This window comes from Erinaceus europaeus, chromosome 14 (assembly GCF_950295315.1).
Source record: "Erinaceus europaeus chromosome 14, mEriEur2.1, whole genome shotgun sequence".
NCBI classification, from domain to species: domain Eukaryota; kingdom Metazoa; phylum Chordata; class Mammalia; order Eulipotyphla; family Erinaceidae; genus Erinaceus; species Erinaceus europaeus.
In genome coordinates, this window is record NC_080175.1 from 28,310,709 (window position 1) to 28,329,239 (window position 18,531).

Consider the following 18,531-nt stretch of genomic DNA (forward strand, 5'->3'; position numbering starts at 1 on the left):
TTCAGCAAAAGGGGGTAGTGGTGGGAGTGTCCCAGTGGAGTATGTTTGAGAGTGTCATGAGGGGAGGAGATATTGGAGATCAACCATTGTGAGAAGAAGCCTGTCCCCAAGACAGGGAGAGACAAACCTGGAGCCACTGGAAGTGACATACAAAATTTATTATTAATATTATTCTTATTTCTCATGTGCATAAGAAAGGAAAAAAATAAAAATAAACTGATGCGCTGAAAGTGGCCAAGGAAACCAGAGCCCTTCGGGGATCATTAGAGAACTGGGTTGGTTCCTTTGTCTGGACCCCTGCCCTGCCTTGAGATGGGCCCTCGACGTTGGAACCGTCGCACCCTGCTCGGGCAGCTGGAGCTTGGCTGGGGGCCGGCGTTTGCCTTAAACTATTCTCTTTTCTTGGTTTGTCATTTTTTCCTTCCTTTTCAAGTGGAAAGGCTGGAAGGGGAGAGAGAGAGCTGGGTGAGGACTCCAAGCCTTTTCGGATTTGTTCAAGGATTTTTATTTATTTATTTATTTTTCACTTTTATTGACTTTGTTTATGTTATTTCGAGTCGTCACGATCCACGGGTGAGGAGACATGCAGGGCGCATCGCCGCTACCGAGAGAGCTACTACGGGGCGGGGCGGCCCGGCCCAGGGCGAGCCCCGGGGGTGGAGCGGCACCTCTCATCACGCCTGCCGGGGCCAGGCCGGGGAGGGAGGCCGAGGGTTGAGCGAGACAAGAGAGACTGAGACGCAGAGAGACAGAGACAGAGAAGGTGAGAGGCGGGAGAGAGAGAGGAGCGGTGCGGGGGAAAGCGCGCACACTCAGAGTTACAGAGAAATAGCCAAGAAAACAGAGGCGAGAGGAGTCCACAGGACCACGTTCGTCATTTTTGCATAGAGATTTTTTTCTTTCATAATTTTTTTTCGTAACAAATAAAAAAAAGGGAGCTGCCCCCTCCCCCGGACGTGCTGTGCTTCAGTGGGCGTGTAGCTATGCCCACTCCCCCTAGCGAGCTGCGACTCTCGGAGTACAAGCGACGGGGCGGGTCTACAGGCAGGGAGGGGGAGAGGGGGGCGGGCACCGGACGCTACTGGGCGGGCGGGTTTATGTACACCGGGATTCGCCTTCACACCACACACCGTCTTTCTACAAAGCAGCAGCCTGTTAGGTTTCTGTTTTGTGGGTGTTTTTTTTTTTCTCCCTTTTCGTAAAGACCGTCATATTAAATAAATGTAGTTTTTTTTCTTTTTCTTGCTTTTTTTTTTTTTTTTTTTTTGCTAGGGTCTGTTCAGTTCCTGCCGAAGGAAGTGGCTGGGTTGGGTGGGTGGGTGAGATGGGGTGGACGACGCCCCACTTCCAGCCACCACCAGGCCCCAGCAGTTCAGACGCTGACTTCTACCACCTTCAGCTCGGAAATCTGTGTTCCGGGAGGGACCGTCTAGTAGATGCTCCGGGAGCCCAATGCCCGCGGCCTTTGCAAACGGGGGCCCGCGGCGGCAGGCACTGGGGAGCCTGGACTGGGGGGGGGGGTTGCAATTGGGGAGAAGAGGTCAGAGCGCCCCGGTGGGAAATGGGTCAGCAGGAGGGGGCGCTGGGAGGTCGCAGGTGGGAGAGTCGCCGCGGCCGGAGACAAGACGGGGCTGACATTCTGGTCTCTAGAGGGGGTGCTCGAACCCTGGCCATTTGGGTGGCTCAGGCCGAGAGCGAGCCCAGCATTGGTCTCGGTGGAATGCTGAGGCCCGAATGTCTTGAGTTCCCATCTTGGGAAGACCTGACGACCCCAACCCCGTTCCCAGAGCCCCGGTCAGGATGCACTCAGAAGAGGGAGGGCGGTGCGGCTGGCGCGCAGGGGGGGGGGGTTCGGCACTGTCCCCCCAGAGTTGGGCAGGAGGCCCTCCCTCCTTCTGCAGAAAATCGTTCCGTTCTCCTTTCCTTCACCCTCCAGCGAAGCCTCCCGGCGCTGGAGAGCCCCGGGTGGTGCCCTCGGGCTGGGCCGCGCTGATTGTGTGTCACAGAAGCTTGTCCCCCGCGCAGGGGCGGGCCATGCCGGAATCCCGCGCCGAGGTCGGTCTGCTGCGGGGTCAGGGCGCGCTGGCTCAGGCCCTTCTCACGGTGCAGCGGAGTCAGGGCCGGCGGGCCTGGGCTGGAGCATCCCGCCCGCGGCTCCATCCGTCCTGTCGGGCCCGGGCCGGGGCGACCTGAAGGGCTGCGGGGGTCCCGGAATGGGGGTGGGGCTGGGGCGGTGGCCGGGAGGCTTCGCGTCGCTTGGGTTCTCCCTCCCTCCGGGGCGGGCGGTCAGACGGGGACGATGTGGAGGCCGAAGCTGTCGGCCTGCAGCTTGATGTGGTCCCCGCGGTAACTAGTGGCGGTCATAGGCAGCGGCAGCAGCGGCAGGGGCGGAGCCCCGGGGGGCGGCACTATAATAATAAGGGGAACCTGGAAGTTAACACAGGAGAAGAATGGGCTGGGTGAGAGGACAAACAGGAGAACAAAACAAAAAGGAAAGCAATACAAAGTAAAGATCCCTGCGGAGCTGGGGCTGGCGGGATGTAGGCTGGAGGGCCTGAGTGGGGTGGAGTCCTGGAGCTGGGAGAAGGAGCCAGGGTGCGAACGCGGGGCCCGGAGGCTGAGGGCGGCGCCAAGGCCCGCAACGACCTCGGGAAGGGGGACGCCCCGGGGGACAGGGGGCGGGAGGCAGGTGCGACATCTAGGGGTGCGGGGGACTCGGAGCTGCCCTGCAGAGCTCAGGCTGGGAGTGGGGAACCGGCCCCCGTGCAGAAGCAGCCGGGTCGTGCGGGGCAGCGGTCGCTCTGAGCCGCCGGCCAGCTAGGGGGCGTACTCACTTAGTAAGGCGGGGTTGCTGAATCTCCAAGCCTCGTTGTAGGCGGTGTACTGGGGGTGGCTGTACGGGTTGCCGGAGAACTCGCTCCCTGCGGGGGGGGGGGGAATGGGGGGGGGAGTCAGACTCTCACCGCGCCTGGGCGGATCCGACGTGCCTGGCCAACGGCCTCGTCCAGCTTTTTTTTTTTTTTTCTCTTTTGAGGTGCTGGCAGGGCAATGCCCTCTGCGGGCGTGGGGCCCTGCGGGCGATTGGGGGGCAGGTCTGAGCGGGAAGGTGTGTGTGTGTGTGTGTGTGTGTGTGTGTGTGTCTAAGAGTCTAAGAGAGAGGGGTGGAGAGACTTCCGACGGGTCTCTCACCTGGGAGTGGGACTCCTAACGGTGATGGGATCAGGAAGAAGGGCTTGTTCCCTGTCCAGGTCTGAGCGGGAAGGTGTGTGTGTGTGTGTGTGTGTGTGTGTGTGTGTGTGTGTCTAAGAGAGAGGGGTGGACGGATCAGGAAGAAGGGCTTGTTCCCTGTCCAGGGGTGCCTACCTGGGGCTGCAAAGGGGGTCTGGGACTTCTAGAGGAGAATCCATTTCTAGGAGCCTAAGCCCCGTGGGGTGGAAACAACGGAGAGTGGAGAAGAAAGGTCCTCGGGACAGTTTGTCCCAGAAAACCCTGAAGAATGGCATCTTTGCGCGGTGACAAGGCAAGGGGGGAGTCCTGGGAGATACCTGCTCCCGCCTGTCCCCAGAGATTGAAGGCGTGGGCCACGCCGGGGAGGAAGGAGGCGGGAAGCAGGTGCACTGTTTTCTCGTCCCCAAGCTGGGCTGGGGCTGGTGGGCTGCAAACCGTCGGTAGCTGCCTTCCCCTTCCCCCCCTCCGCGGGAGAAAGGCCAGGTCTCCAGGTTTCCCCCTCGCCCTTTCTCCTGTGTGATGACCCCAGACTGTTTACAGTGATCCCTAACCGCGGGTTAAGTAGAGGAGAAGGGGCCCCTCTCTGAGAAGGAGCTGGGGTGGGGGTGGGGGATGCAGCCACTGGAAAGCCTGTTTATTGACGAGGAGGGAAAGCATGCGTGCAGCAGGATAATGAGCTTCTGAGCTCAACTGTGACCAAGAGGAACTGAGCTATCTCCTTCCCCATCGCTAATGAAACAAGTGTAATTTCCTCATCAGCACTAGATTCTGTTTAACGACTCCCCCCTTGCCACCATGAGCTCTCGGCTGGGGCTCCCGTCATCCCCACCTCCTTGAAGACTGCCCCCTCCATAAGATTTTCAGCCTCCACTTGCTCACAGCTGGAACCTTCTGGAAGAACCTCTTTGCCCCTGATACTTTTGCTCCCCCTACTCCAAACCTGGCAGGAAACCCCTCACCTACCCCACCTGCAGGTCCTTTGACTTCAGCCAGCATCCATTCTGCAGCACCCTACAAAGATCTCCGTCTGTGCCTCCCCCACCCCACTCCCATGGCTTTGCCTACCCAGGGCTGTCCCTGGATGGTGGTCCAGGAATGAGGCTGCTTCTTCTGTCCCCTTTGTCTGACTCCAGGAGAGCAGGGCTTTAGGGGAGGGGCACAAGAGGAGCAGTCAGAGGGGTGGGTTTTTGGCCCAATGAGTCTTTAAGTTGGGAGTTTTGGAGGTATTTATTTGAAGGGCGCTTCAACTCTTTCTCTGACTTCAGTCTAGGGTGATGGGTTGGGGGAAGTCTCCCTAAATGTGACTTCTGCATCTCTGTCCACACAGCCCAAACCCAATTCCTCCTAGACAGGGTGGGCCAGAGACCTTCAGTCCCCCGAGGCAATAATCATTCAGGTTCCTCTGAGCTGATGTGAGGGTGCTCTAGTCTTTCTGAAGCCAGTCACAGCCTGGTTCCTTGGGGACAGCCTCTCTTCTGTCTGTGGGTTGGGGTCTTGACACTGGTCTTCCCTGTGGGGTGGGATGGGAGTGGACCCGGGTGGCTTTGTCTGAGTGACTGACATGCCCCTGGAAATGGTTCTTGGCTCCAAGTTTCCATGGAAACCAGACAGGCTCTTCCAAGATGTGTCAGCTGGCTGAGGCTGGGCCTGGCTGGGCCAGGGCACTGAGGGTGGAGCTGAGGCTGAGTGGTCCCCAGAAAAGGCTCAGGTGGGTGGGCACTGTATAGGGTCATCCAGGACATATGGTGGGGGTGTACACCAAAGAGCATCTCTGCAGCCTCCCTCTTTGGGTTGCTTATGGTGGGTGGGGTGGGGGGTGGGCAGCACATTACAAACCAATTGCTGCCTCAAGGGACAGTAAGACGGATGGACTAGCAGTGGTTTTGTAGGGAGAGGAATACTGGGTCTCCCCCCTGCCCCAGTCTCAGACTGGAGACTGCTCAGCAACTCACTCACAATTTTAGCAGCCCCCCTTCTTACCCCAATTTGTCACCTACCAGGCACCATTCCTGCCAGGGTGGAGGTGGGGTAGCTTCCCTGGCCAGTTGGGGGCACATGGGGGGGGTAACCAGGCAGAGTGGTGCTCGCCATGTCACGACCTAGAGAAACACAAAAGGGGACGGGTAAGGCCTGGAAGAGAGAGGCCTCCTTTGTTCACACCTGGGCAACATACCTGTGTGGGCACACTGAGATGAGCAGGTCCACAAGTGCCTTTGCATGTGTCCCAGCTCATTAACTGAACACTCTACGATTTATCCCAAGAACTGGGCATCTCGTGATAGATCCATTTCTATCCTCTGTGTCTGCCTGTGCATTTATGTGTATATGTGTGACCTCTGTCTATGTCTCTTTATATCCCAAATCCAGATGGATGTGGGGAGATGCCCCAGTATTACAGCCTCCATCCCATGAGAGAGTCTGCTGGGTGCTCCCCAGTAGCTAAATGTACCTCTGTCTTCCCAAACACCCCACCTTCCCTCCAGGCTTGGAAGGACACCCCCCCCACTGCAAACATAGAAATGAACTGGTGAATATCCCTTGTTCTCTCCAAATGGAGCTGCAGGTGCTGAGTCTGACAGGTGTGGAGAGCAGGGGACAGCCAGCCAGTGGGTTATTTTGCTGTTAGTGTTTATGACACTTAAATGATGGAAAGCCATGCCTGCGATGAATCAGGAGCTTGGAGCCAACAGTGCAAGTGAATCAGATCAAGTTCAATGAGCAAAATCTGCTCCCCCAGCCCACCCCAGCAGCTGCTAGACTTCTGTCCCTGAAGGCCTCTATTAGCTACAGCCTGGAGGTGGTGGCAGGGCTTTCCTTAGCAGTGCCCTGGAGTGAAGGCAAGTCCACATTAGGGAGACACCCCCAGTCCACACACAGGTCTCCTGGAGCACAGCTGCACTCATGTGGCATCTCTTCTGGGGACCTGGCCTCTTCATTGCAATGAAGGTGTCGCCACTTCCAGTTATAATTTAGCATACTCCAATCTCTAGTGACAGTCATTTGCTCTCTTCCCATCCCACTCTTTTCAAGTTGCTTTATCCTTCCCTGGGTCTCCTAAGTCCCATTTACCCTCTCCAGAGTCTTCGTCTTCAGCTAGTACCACTTTAGCACCTCTGTTCAACCCCCAAAAGGCAAGATGTGGCTGGAGATCATAGAATTGTGTGTATCTGACAGAGTTCACCTTCTTTTTATTCCAGTGGCTATTCCCAGGCACCTTCATTTCTCCCCCTTGCTACTCTCCCCTTAACATAGACCTCACCTCCTACTTCTCTCTTCTTCACCCCTACTGTAACATTTCTGAGTGATCCAACCTTCTCTCAGATACAGAGATATACCTCAGGTTTCTGCATTTCCAGCTGACTGCTGAACAGCTTCCTCAGCTGCCCCACTGTCACCCAGAATCAAGGCAAATTCATCTCTCCCCAGCCCACCCCATCATTCCTTCTGGTCAGCTTGAATACCACCAGATCAAACACTTTGGAAACCTTCTTGGCATAGTCTTTTTCCTTTCCCCTTCTATATGAAGCTAATCGCCAGCTATTAGTTCACCTGTCCCACCTCCACAGCTTGGCTCCTGAGCACATGCTTTCGGTTTGCCACAAAACACTTTGCTTATATTCCCTGTTCTGCATCCTGCCCCCTCTGGTCTAGCCCAGATGTGGCTGCTTGGCTTGTTCTCAGGAAACACTACTTTCATTATAACACTTCTTTTGGGAAAAACTCTCACTGATGCTCAGTAGTTATGAATCTGAACTGCCCAACATTCTCAGCTCTTAATGCCATGCCTCTTAGTATATAGTTTGACTGTTTTCACTGTGTACTAAGACACCTCTCTTTTTTGCCTTGTTTTCTTTTTCATCATTCCTATCTTCTTCCAGTTCAACACATATAACCCCTACCATCCTACCCATCAGAGAAGTTGCTTTCTTCTAAGCTTACAGTGTCTGTGCTGCATGGCTTATCATGTTGTTATATTTCATAGTTTCATATCATGGGCTTTCTCAAACAGACTATCTGGGGGAGGACTCTGTTTTCTCTGTCTTGCATAATTGAGAACATGATAGATGCTCAATATATACTAGTTGGTTCTGTGTCACTCTATTACACATACACTCCATTCCAACAAGTTATGTTTTCTGCTATATACATACATATATGTATATACATAACCTTTAAAGAAGTGAAGGCTGGACTAGGGAGATAGCATAGCAGAAATGCACTAGGCTTTCTTGCCTGAAGTCTGAGAGGTCAGAGGCTCAATTCCCAGCAGTGCCATATGTCAGAGATGAACAGTGCACTGGTCTCTCAAAAACAAATATGCAATTAAATCTTCAAAAAAAAAGCATTTAATTTTTTAAAATATTATTTATTCATTTATCTAAGAGAGGAAATGAGAGAGAACCAGAGCATCACTCTGATGTATTTGTTGCCGAGGATTAAACTTGCGAGTCCAGTGTCGCACCCACTGCACAATCTCCTAAGCACCTAAAAGTTTTCTATTTTAAAAAAGAGGTATCAGGCACCAATCCCCAGTGATAACCCTGGAGACAAGAAAAAAAAAGAGGTAAAATGTCAATGGTGGATTCTGCTTTTTCTCTAAAAATGGTTTGAACAGTGGGTTATGAATATAAGATGATGGAAGGCTGGCAGTGAGGGATTCTTGTATTGTGACTCAACTTTCTCAAGCAATAGATGGTTTACCTTTGTACCTAATATCTGATATTTCCTAAAACCCAAGAGCAAATAAGAGCAGAACTGTCAAGTAGAAGATCATGTTGGACTCCCAAAGAGAGAGAAGAATCTGTTTCTTTTGTGTGTGCTTTATTGATTCCTCTTGTTAATAACAGATGACCACCCTCCTGCCATCTTAGCAGAGTAGACCAGAAGTGGACAATGACAGCAATAGCTCTTATTCCTAGAGAAATTAATAACATGGCATTTATTGGTCAAAGAAAGACCTGAGCTAGGAGAGTTAAAGCAGATGTAGAGGTTTTGAAATTGGAAAGCTATGGAAACTCAAGTTCTCCTGGCCATGTGATCTTAATGTCTACAAAGCCACCGGTAAGAAGCGTGCTTCTCTTATAAACAGGAATGTACACACAGATGAGTTCAAATTTTCAGCTGCATAATTTCTATTATCAGTCACACATGAACTCCTTATAGCCAAACATTTTGTCACACAATCTCCCACCTAGTTTCGGTAGTGAGGCAGACTGGAAAGGTGTTTCCAAGTAGCCTAGAAGCATCCTTCCTACGGTATTATTTCCATTAGCCTTTTTTTCTCTCACACAGAATGATCAGGCTAACTTGTTTGCATGTTGATAGTCACTCCATAGAGTTACTGATTAAAGTGCACATTTCCAAATTCAAATTTTCAAAACAATCTGGGAAGTGCTGCAAAGATTTTTTTTTCCATTAAGATTATTGCTGGGGCTCTGTGCCTATGCGACTTAACCATTCCTAGTGGCCTTAAAAAAAATAGAGTAGGGGGCTGGGCGGTAGCACAGCGGGTTAAGTGCACATGGCACAAAGTGCAAGGACTGGAGTAAGGATTCTGGTTCAAGCCCCTGGCTCCCCACCAGGGGGTTGCTTTACAAGTGGTGAAGCAGGTCTGCAGGTGTCTATCTTTCTCTCCCCCTCTGTCTACCCCTCCTCTCTGGATTTCTTTCTGCCCTATCCAACAACAACAGCAACGACAATGGCTATAACTACAGCAACAATAACAATGAGGGCAATAAAATGGGAAAAATAGCCTCCAGGAGCAGTAGATTCATAGTGCAGGTACCAAGCCCCATCGATAACCCTGGAGGAAGAAAAAATAGTGAGAGCTGTAGAGAGAGATAGAGAAGGAGAAGGACATCTGCAGCATTGCTTCTCCATTCATGAAGCTTCTACCCCTGCAGCTTGAACCTAGGTCCTTCAACCCAAGCCTCACAAATGGTAATGTGTAGATTCTACCAGGTGAGCCACTACCTACCTGATTCCTGTGCAGACAATTTTTAAATGTGAGAGAAAAGACCCATGATGAGAGAAAAGCATTGAAGCCTCTCATGTTCCACATACAACTGTGCTTTTGATGCTGTAAAATCAGTACCACAGGAGAGGCTCATTCAGTGCCTTGAACTAGCTAAGATGCAAACCACGGCACCTAAAGCACTCTTGGTGGCTTCATTAGTACACAGGTGACATCTGGAGAGCGGGAAAATGATTGACCATACTCTTGCCACTGTCATATATTCTTCTAGAACACTGTTGTCAATAATGGAAAGCACATTCTGAAGGAAGTTTTCAAATTACTAAGACCATCATCCCATTTGCCCAGCAGCGTTCTGTGAGGAAGCCTCTTTGAGTGAGAGAATATGAATAGGTAATGGAATCTGTGCAAGGAGGGATTGACAGAGCACTAGGTCTTGCATTACAACAGACAGATGGACCAATGATAACTGAGAGCAACTCTGAAACTCCCAGGCAGCACAGCCCCCTCCTTAGAACAAACAGGCAAAAAGCAAAACAAAACAAAACAAAAAACAAACCAAGAAGGAAGTAGTCACAAAACAGAAGAGTTAGAAAGCATGTACCATCCAACAGAACCTAGGCAGCGGTGAAGTATTTGCACACTGGCAATGGCAGTAATAGGAAAATAGTACCAAGCAACACAAATTGATAAAACCCCACGTATTACAAGAGGATGAGCATTTCATGCTGGATACTTGCTTCCTAAAGCTGTGACATTTTTGAAAGATGAGCCTTTGAGATGATCAGTTAATAGTCTTCCTTGTTTTAAAATTGGGAAAATGGAGGCAAAGTCTTCTCTATTTCTAACTAGCTATCAAATGACAGAGGCTAAGTTTGAAGTATGTTTATATCATATTGCCTTTTAATGACAGTATGAATCCATATGCTCCTCAAAAGAGCCAAAGAATAGGAAGGCTTTTTTTTTTTTTTTTCTGACAAGCCAAGCCTCACATTGTCACTGCTGTCATTAAGACAAGGCAAGAAAAGCAGGACACAAAGAGTAAACCACTGATACTGAAAGAAGTCTGTAGTAAAACTCCATGGGGTGGAGTATTAATCTCCTTTGAGAGTTTTTAAAAAAACAAAGAGACTCTTCAAGACACAGTAGTAGTTGAAAATCTTAAAGTACCCAGAAGTGTTAGGAGCACTGTACTTGATGAGGATGCCTGCTCAGATCAACTGCAGAAGTCCCTGAAGATTCTAAAGCTAATTTCTACAGCAATCACTACATCTGAATCAGACAGTGCACTTTTGTCAGACATTCCTTACCAAATGGGCCAGATCAAATCAACGGTTCTGAAGAATCTAAGTGTAGTTTTTCTTGCAAGTACAGAGAAAGTAAAGTGTAAGACTACTCAGAAATTAGAGAATTGCATTAACTAGATTATGTGATTTTTTTGTCAGTCCTAAAATCAAAGGCAGAGTTGTGCTTCTACCTGCACCAGACTAGTTAGCCTACACTGAACACCTACTATGTGCTATGTGCTAAGCATCGTCCTAAGTATTTTCTTTTCTCTTCTCTTCTCTCTCTCTCTCTCCCTCTCTCTTTTATTTATTATTAAACCAGAGCACTACTCAGCTTTGTTTTATGGTGGTGCTGGGGATTGAACCTGGGACCTTTGATCCCTCAGACATGAAAGTCTTTTGCATAACCATTATGCTGTTTCCTCAGCCCCTAAACATTTTCTATATATATAATTGCACTTAATCCTCATATCAACTGAAACTTAGAGGGACTACGTGTTATGTCTAAAACTTTACAGTTATTGGATGGCAGAACTTGAATATCAGAACTAGTAGTATATTTGGGAATTCTAGAAGATTAATCCTAAATTATGTAGATTCTGGAAATAGGTATTTGGTGAAGGAAAGTGACCTGGAATTATGCCAAGTAAATACTTTCTGCTCAGAACAACTTGTCTTGCAAGTCTTAGGTTCTTTTATTTTCTACAGTGTTTCAATTTGAGGTTCACTGATCCCATAGGATTCTTTATATAGACTCAGGGAGCCAATATAAAGCTATATATTGATATAAAACATTATAGATACACACATACAATGCCCAGACGTTTTTTTAAATCACACTCAATTGTATTCATGACTAAGAGATTAAGTACCACTTGTAAAAGAACCTGCGTTCGTTGGTGTAAGAAATGAATTGATTTGTTTGAAACCACTTGAATTATACCAATAGAAACAAGATCATATAAAGAAAAGCAAAAAACTTAAAAGCAAAAATAGTTCAAGCTAAAGAAAAAAGTCAACATTCAGAAGACTGAGGAAATAATAGAAAGGAAGCTTCCAGAGAAGCAGAGCCTACTGTTCCTGACAACTCAGGCAATGAGACTTATTAGACATGGATTTACATGGATTTATACAACGCAAGTTGTGTTCAATGAGTTTGAAGATGCTTCTCCTTAGCATCTTTCTCTGAAAATGAACATTTTTGCTATCCACTTGACGCTATGGTGGACCCTAAGGCAAGAAAACATAAGTCTTGCTGTACTATCCTATTCTCAAGTTTTTGTCTGCTTTTCAGAAGGTGGCAAAAAATAAAGATAAAAGATTTCTTCAAGGTTGGCAGTCTGTGCCTTCATTTGACACAAGCATTTGTAATGGAAGGACATATAGTTATTACATTTTTAGTTACTGTCTGAATATATTGTAAATTTACCATGTCAATTACAATCACTTTAAGATCAATCCCACTTATACATAATACCCTCAGGCATGATGTTTAAATCTCCAAAGATTAATATTTAGTGTATTTCTTCTTGTTCCTTATTTCCCAGGTTTCCAAATTCTCCCGAAGATTTTGCTTCTGAGGTTAGGGCAGGGTCCCCAGGCTAGGCTCTGTCTTGGCTCCACAAGTCTACCTGTGGTTTGCCTGATCTCTGGTCCAGCAGAGGGGGCTGTGTCTGCAGCTCAAGGTGGCTACTCTCCTAACTGATCCAGCTCCCATTGACAGCTGGACCTTTAATCCCTGATGTGTCCTAGACAGGGATGTGGTGCAAATCTGGGGGCTCAATGATGTCTGCATCTCAACAGCCAACCAGTTAGGCACAGCCAGTCAGCCCACTCCCACCCTACCTCCCAGCATATAGCTTTTGCCCTGCCATGGGCTAGGAGCTGGTTATCAGGGAAGGCGCTGCGGGCTTAGGACCTTGAGATCAGGCTAGAAAGTGCTGGGGAGAATCCCATCTTGGAAGGCTGCAACGGAGCCTGCCTAATGGTGTAGCCCCACTCTTTCTGGAAGAGGAAGCCTAGGTGGAGCAAGAAGGGGTAACATCCATGGCCCTTTCCTCCTTTCACTTCACCAGGTGCCTTCTCTGGCTCCATTAGCAAGTCTCCAATGAAGGCTGGAGCTGGGTAGGTGCAGGTGCTGGAGGCTGGGGAGGCTGGAGTGAACCAGCCCCTCGTGCTGGGTGGGCAGAGGTTAAGCCTGTTTGCACTGCATCTAGATACTCCACGACTCCCAGTTCCTCTCTGGCTTTATTTTGTTCTCTGAGAGCACTAAATTGTCAGCTCTAATCCTTCCGAAAGCACAGCAGTTTTTTCAGATGCTCTGTGTAAGTGAAACCCTAATCCCAAGGAAAACGGCCACTTAAGCTGCCAGAGCATTAGGCTTCTCTCTGAGCAGCCCAGCTCCCTGCCTGCCAGCCCCACCGAAGAGGAGAGGGGGGGATTCTAGGTTGAAGGCCCACAAAGCTCTTGCAGAGGTAACAATAGTGGCAGGTCTGGCCTCTCAAAGCTCAGGGTTGAAAAAGTGCTGGCTTCCTTATCCTGAAGCTATACTTAAGAGTGGGGGAGGATCCGGTGATCTTGGGGAGGAAGTGGAGGTCTTCTTGTCATCTTGGGGGTGAGGAAAGAGGGTAAATAGGCTTTCAGGGTTCATCTTGGTGGCTCTGATGCCACTGGAACATTTCTGACTCTTTGGTCCCAATGCTTTCTTATAAAATTCACAGGCACACCACTATTTAGAATTACCGGCTCATTCAGGAAAGGCTAGGCCAACTGACATTTTTTTTTTTGCCTCCAGGGTTATTGCTGGGGCTCAGTGCCTGCACCATGAATCCACTGCTCCTGGAGGCTACTTTTTTCCCTTTTGTTGCCCTTGTTTTATTGGTGTGGTATTATTATTGTTGTTATTGATGTCATTGTTGTTGAACAGGACAGAGAGAAATGGAGAAAGGCGGGGAAGACAGGGAGGGGGAGATAGACACCTGCAGACCTGCTTCACTGCTTGTGAAGTGACCCCACTGCAGGTGGGGAGCCAGGGGCTTGAACCAGGATCCTTATGCCGGTCCTTACGCTTTGTGCTATGTGTGCTTACCCCACTGCACTACTGCCCGACCCATGCCAACTGACTCTTGACTTAATCATTTCCTCTTAGAAAATGCTAAATAATGGAGGATCCAGGCTTAATACTGGGCCATCCCCTCTTGGGGAACTCTCCTTTGTAACACCCCAACCATCCCTAAACATCTATCAACAGAGGCTGCAAGCTTGTCTCCACCCTGGCTAATCTTGAAAGCAGTGTCCAGAGCTGTCTATCTGGCAGCTCTTTATAGCCCAGGTTCTGCTACTATATGCAGATAAAAAAAATTTCTAGAAAAGAATTTTGATTCAGAGTCAAGCTGGCCTGTTTCTGATCTTTAAATGCATTAGTGAAGCCATTTTGTGGAGGAATAATCCATTTGGTGTGCTTGGGGCCTGGAGTTCATGAATGGAGGAATCAAGAAGACAGGCCATAATGATAGAGCCAAATCCGAGCTCAGTTTGGAAAACTAAAGTGCTATGTCTTTGCCTCCATGGCTATCACTGGGGCTCGGTGCCTGCACTATGAATCCACTCCTCCTGGAGTCCATTTTTTTCCATTTTGTTGCCCTTGTTGTAGTTGTAGTTGTTATTATTCTTATAGCTGTTGTTGTTGTTGGATAGAACAGAGAGAAATTGAAAGAGAAGGGGAAAACAAATGGGAGGAGAGGAAGATAGTCAAGTGCAGACCTGCTTCACCACTTATGAAGCGACCCCCCTGCAGATGGGGAGCTGGGGGCTTGAACTAGGATCCTTGAGCCAGTCCTTGCACTTTGCTTAACCTGCTGTGCTACTGCCCAGCCCCCCTTCCCCCAGAACTCTTTTACCTTTGCCTTCTCACAACTCTCCTCCTCTCTCCAATATCAGTCCCTGCAGGGGAGGACTGCCTATCACTGCTGGGATGGTAGGTACAGACACAGATATGGCACTGGGATTGGAGATTAGGTTGCCACTGATTTCAATTCTGCTCATCTTGATCTGTCTTTTCCCAGCCTAGAATGGATGAGTGCCCCACCTCAAGAGGTGGAATAAATAAAGGAGGAAGGGAAATAGCTCTGATCCAGTGACTCCCTAAATTGCAGGCCCAGGCCCCCACATTATTTGTCACTGTCTCATTGCTATGGAAATGCCCCCATAATTAAATCAGGGTTGAGGTCTGGGGGGCTGACTGTCTATTGGAGATGTGGTTAGTGGTGGTGGTGTGGGGCGTGTGTGTGCGTGTGTGTGTGTGTGTGTGTGTGTGTGTGTGTGTGTGTGTGAGAGAGAGAGAGAGAGAGAGAGAGAGAGGGTTTTAGAGGAGGCAGTCACTTTCCCTTAGGCCTTCTTAGTCTAAAGGAGAAATCTGGGGTCTGTGGGTGCTAAAGAGTCACCTTCTCACTTGGTTCACTCCCCCACAGTTAAGGGATCTCCTTTCAAGGTTGGAGAGGAACTGGGTGGGATGACTGTGCCCTAAATTCTTCTAGCTAATCAGGGGCTTTGAGCTGAAGGACAAGTCTCATCCTCCTTCAAAAATAGTTCTCAACCTTTATTGCCCCCCTTGTCTCCCAGAGGGACTTGCCAAGGGCTAAGCTGTTCACTTTATGGAGGGGAATGTGGTTGCTTGGGGGATGGGGGAGGGGATGTTAACCACAGGAAAAGAGGTAGTTCCTGGAGGTCTCCAGGCTCTTAGGTCCACACTTCTAGAGGCTAAAAGGCCACTTTGCTGGTCAGCTCAGATGGGTGAGGAGTTGAGTTTCTAGCAATTCTCAACCCTTTCTCAGAAGTTGAGGACACACTTCATTCCCAGATCTTCAGAACTCTTGAGGCCAGCCTCTGCTTTTCAACTTTGAACTTTGCCTGCCTGACCTCCCGGACTTTAGCCTAAATTGGTCAGCTTCCAGGAGACCATCATCCTTTGCTCCTCTCCCTCTGGGCAGCAACTGCAACTCCTGGCTCTCAGTTGTAGATCTCTCCTGAGCTACAGTCTCTAGGCATTCATAGAAATTTCTCCCAAATTCTTGACTAAAACCTTACCTGCTGCTCCCCAGCCCTCAGCTTCCACAATCTCTGCCAGGGTAAGTAAAGTAAAAACTTTTCTTGGTTTTGAACAGATCTTTTTTTTTTTCTTCTACTGTGCTTATCGCTCAATGTTTGGATATCTTTCTGAAAAAGGGAGATTCTGTGAAAAGAGGAGTCTGGGCTGAGACTCAGCAATCTAGGGGGCTGGGATAAGCAGGGGACAGTACTAATTTTAGGGATATCTAAGGCTCAGCTCTTACAATAGTTCCTGAAGTCCAAAGCAAGAAACTACAAGTATAGTCTTCATTCTTTTACTTTTCACTTTTTTAAAAAATTTATTTATTTATTTATTTATTTATTCCCTTTTGTTGCCCTTGTTGTTTTATTGTTGTAGTTATTATGATTGTTGTCGTTGTTGGATAGAACAGAGAGAAATGGAGAGAGGAGGGGAAGACAGCGAGGAGGAGAGAAAGATAGACACCTGCAGACCTGCTTCACCACCCGTGAAGCAACTTCCCTGCAGGTGGGGAGCCGGGGTTCGAACCGGGATCCTTATGCTGGTCCTTGTGCTTTGCGCCACCTGCGCTTAACCCACTGCGCTACAGCCCGACTCCCTTTTTTTTTTTTAAATTTCTATTAGCTGCAGATTTGCTAAGCAGTGGTGGGGAAGGGAATGTGGGATCTAGATCTGGGAAAATAAAACTGATTCTTCTAGGGCAGAAGAAATAGCTCAATCTCTTAAGAGCACCAACTTTAATGCCTGAGGCCCCAGGGGCCACAAACTTAATCCCCAGCATAACCATAGACCAGAACTGAGCAGGGCTTTGGTCTCTCTCTCTCCTCTCTCATTTTCTTTCTGATAATAAATCTTAAAAATAAATAAATAAATAATGATACTTTTAATATTTATTTTATTTTATATTTCAGAGAGATGCAGAGAGAAAGAGAGAGAAACACCAGAACATTACTCAGCTTTGGCTTATGGTGGTGCGGGGGATTGAACCTGGGACTTGGAGCCTCAGGCATGAGAGTCTGTTTGCATAACCATCATGCTATCTGCCCCGCCGTACTTTTAATATTTTTTAAGACTATTAAATATGCTGGGGCATGTTTTCCATGAGGTGGCACAGTATAGATAAAGCACTGGATTCTCAAGCATGAAGTCCAGAGTTCAATCCTCGGCAGCACATGTACCAGAGTGATATCTGGTTCTTTCTCTCTCTCTCTCTCTCTCTTTCAATCTTCATGAATAAATAATAAAATCTTTTTTAAATATGCTGGGGCATGAGGAGATATATGGTAGTCATATATATATTTGTCATGCCTGAGGACTCCAAGGTCCCAGGTTCAGTCCCAAACACCACCATAACCTAGAGCTGAATTGTGCTGTGGTCTTTCTGTATCTTTTTCTCTATACCTCTCTCTCTCTCTCACTATGATTAAATAAATAAAATATATTTTAAAAGAATAGTAAACATACTTATTTTATAGTAGCTTTTGTATTGATTTGTTATTACAATTCTTGGGGGTGTTACCTCTCCTATTATTGTTCCTGCTAACTCTCTCTTATGAGAGTTTAATGTTGTCTGTATATCAGTGTGTACTTCTCTATAGTGGCTATTTCCTGTGGGGTTCCCATGTGCCCTGGTTTGTGGGGTTTCTCTACAGAGAAGATTGGGTCATTCCTGCTGGGTTTCTGAGTGGGCATATTTTTTAGTTTCTTTTTTACTGGGGGATTAATAGTAAATACAGTTGTTGATACATATGTAAATTTTCTCAATTTTCTTTTAAAAATATTTATTTATTCCCTTTTGTTGCCCTCATTGTTGTAGTTATTATTGTTGTTGTTGTTATTGTTGTTGTCATTGTTGGATAGGACAGAGAGAAATGGAGAGAGGAGAGGAAGACAGAGAGGGAGAGAGAAAGATAGACACCTGCAGACCTGCTTCACTGCCTGTGAAGTGACTCCCCTGCAGGTGGGGAGCCGGGGGCTCGAACCAGGATCCTTCCGCCGGTCCTTGTGCTTTGTGCCACCTGCGCTTAACCCACTGTGCTACCATCTGACTCCCAAAATTTCTCAATTTTCTACAAAACACTCTCACCCCAGCCTAGGTCCTCAATTACCATCATGCGCTGGGACCTGAAAGCTCCCTCCTGCCCTCCCCAGAGTCCTTTACTTTGGTGCAACCTGGACATATTTTTATGTAAGTTTCTGGCTGGGGGTTTCTGCCACATAGTCATGGTATAAATTTGGACTGTGAACCATGGTCAGGTTCATGGTCCCCATTTCTCATGAAGACATTTCCCCCCCAACTCACTTGCTTCCCTGAATCATGGGAAGGGCTTGTGATTCTGTTTCTGGACAGCATTGTCCAGCTCTGTTCCTGGCTCTAGGCAGAAACATATTCAGTTCCCATTTGTTCCTTCTTTTGGGCCTGAAGTTGTGTGAGTGGAAACCTGTCCCAAGATGATCCACTTCCATCACACCAGTGGTCGCTGTCACACTGATCTATTTTTGGCTTCAGAGAGTAAGGTTTAGCTGCACATTTGAACTCTCCCTGATATGTTTTCTCTGCCTGTGTTTAATAAGCATAGCCTGCCTTGTTTCTGGACCAGCATTTCACCCCTCCATTCTCTCTCTAGACCTAAAACGAGCAGCTACACTTGCACAGAGCTCTCCCCCTGATATGTCAGGAGAAGTGCACACCTCAATTTCCAGAGTGGGTCTGGGAAGCTGCTGCCAGCCTAGACTTCCTGCAGCACCATCTGGCTGCCTAGGGGCCCCAGGCAGGAAACCTGCTCTCCCCTTCAGGCTGGACTCTCCATGCAGGGACCCTCTAAATGTGCAGAGGCAGCACCATAGAGCTGTTTGGAGTCATTTAATCCTCCAAGATCAGTATCACTGCCTGCCCCCCACCCCATGCTCGCCCCTCAGACCCAGCCAGGCACAGGAAGGCCAGGGTGAGAAGAAGA

General features: G+C 48.3%; 1 protein-coding gene across 1 annotated transcript in view; it reads right to left on the reverse strand.

Annotated features, from left to right (window-relative positions):
* Positions 1-481: 481 nt before the first annotated feature.
* Positions 482-18,531, reverse strand: part of PAX2 (paired box 2) — a 95,482-nt gene continuing 77,432 nt past the window's right edge. The window contains 4 exon segments of the mRNA XM_060171485.1: positions 482-2,385; positions 2,387-2,427; positions 2,835-2,921; positions 5,226-5,327. Of these exon segments, the coding sequence (XP_060027468.1) occupies positions 2,287-2,385; positions 2,387-2,427; positions 2,835-2,921; positions 5,226-5,327 (329 nt within the window). The 3' untranslated portion in view covers positions 482-2,286.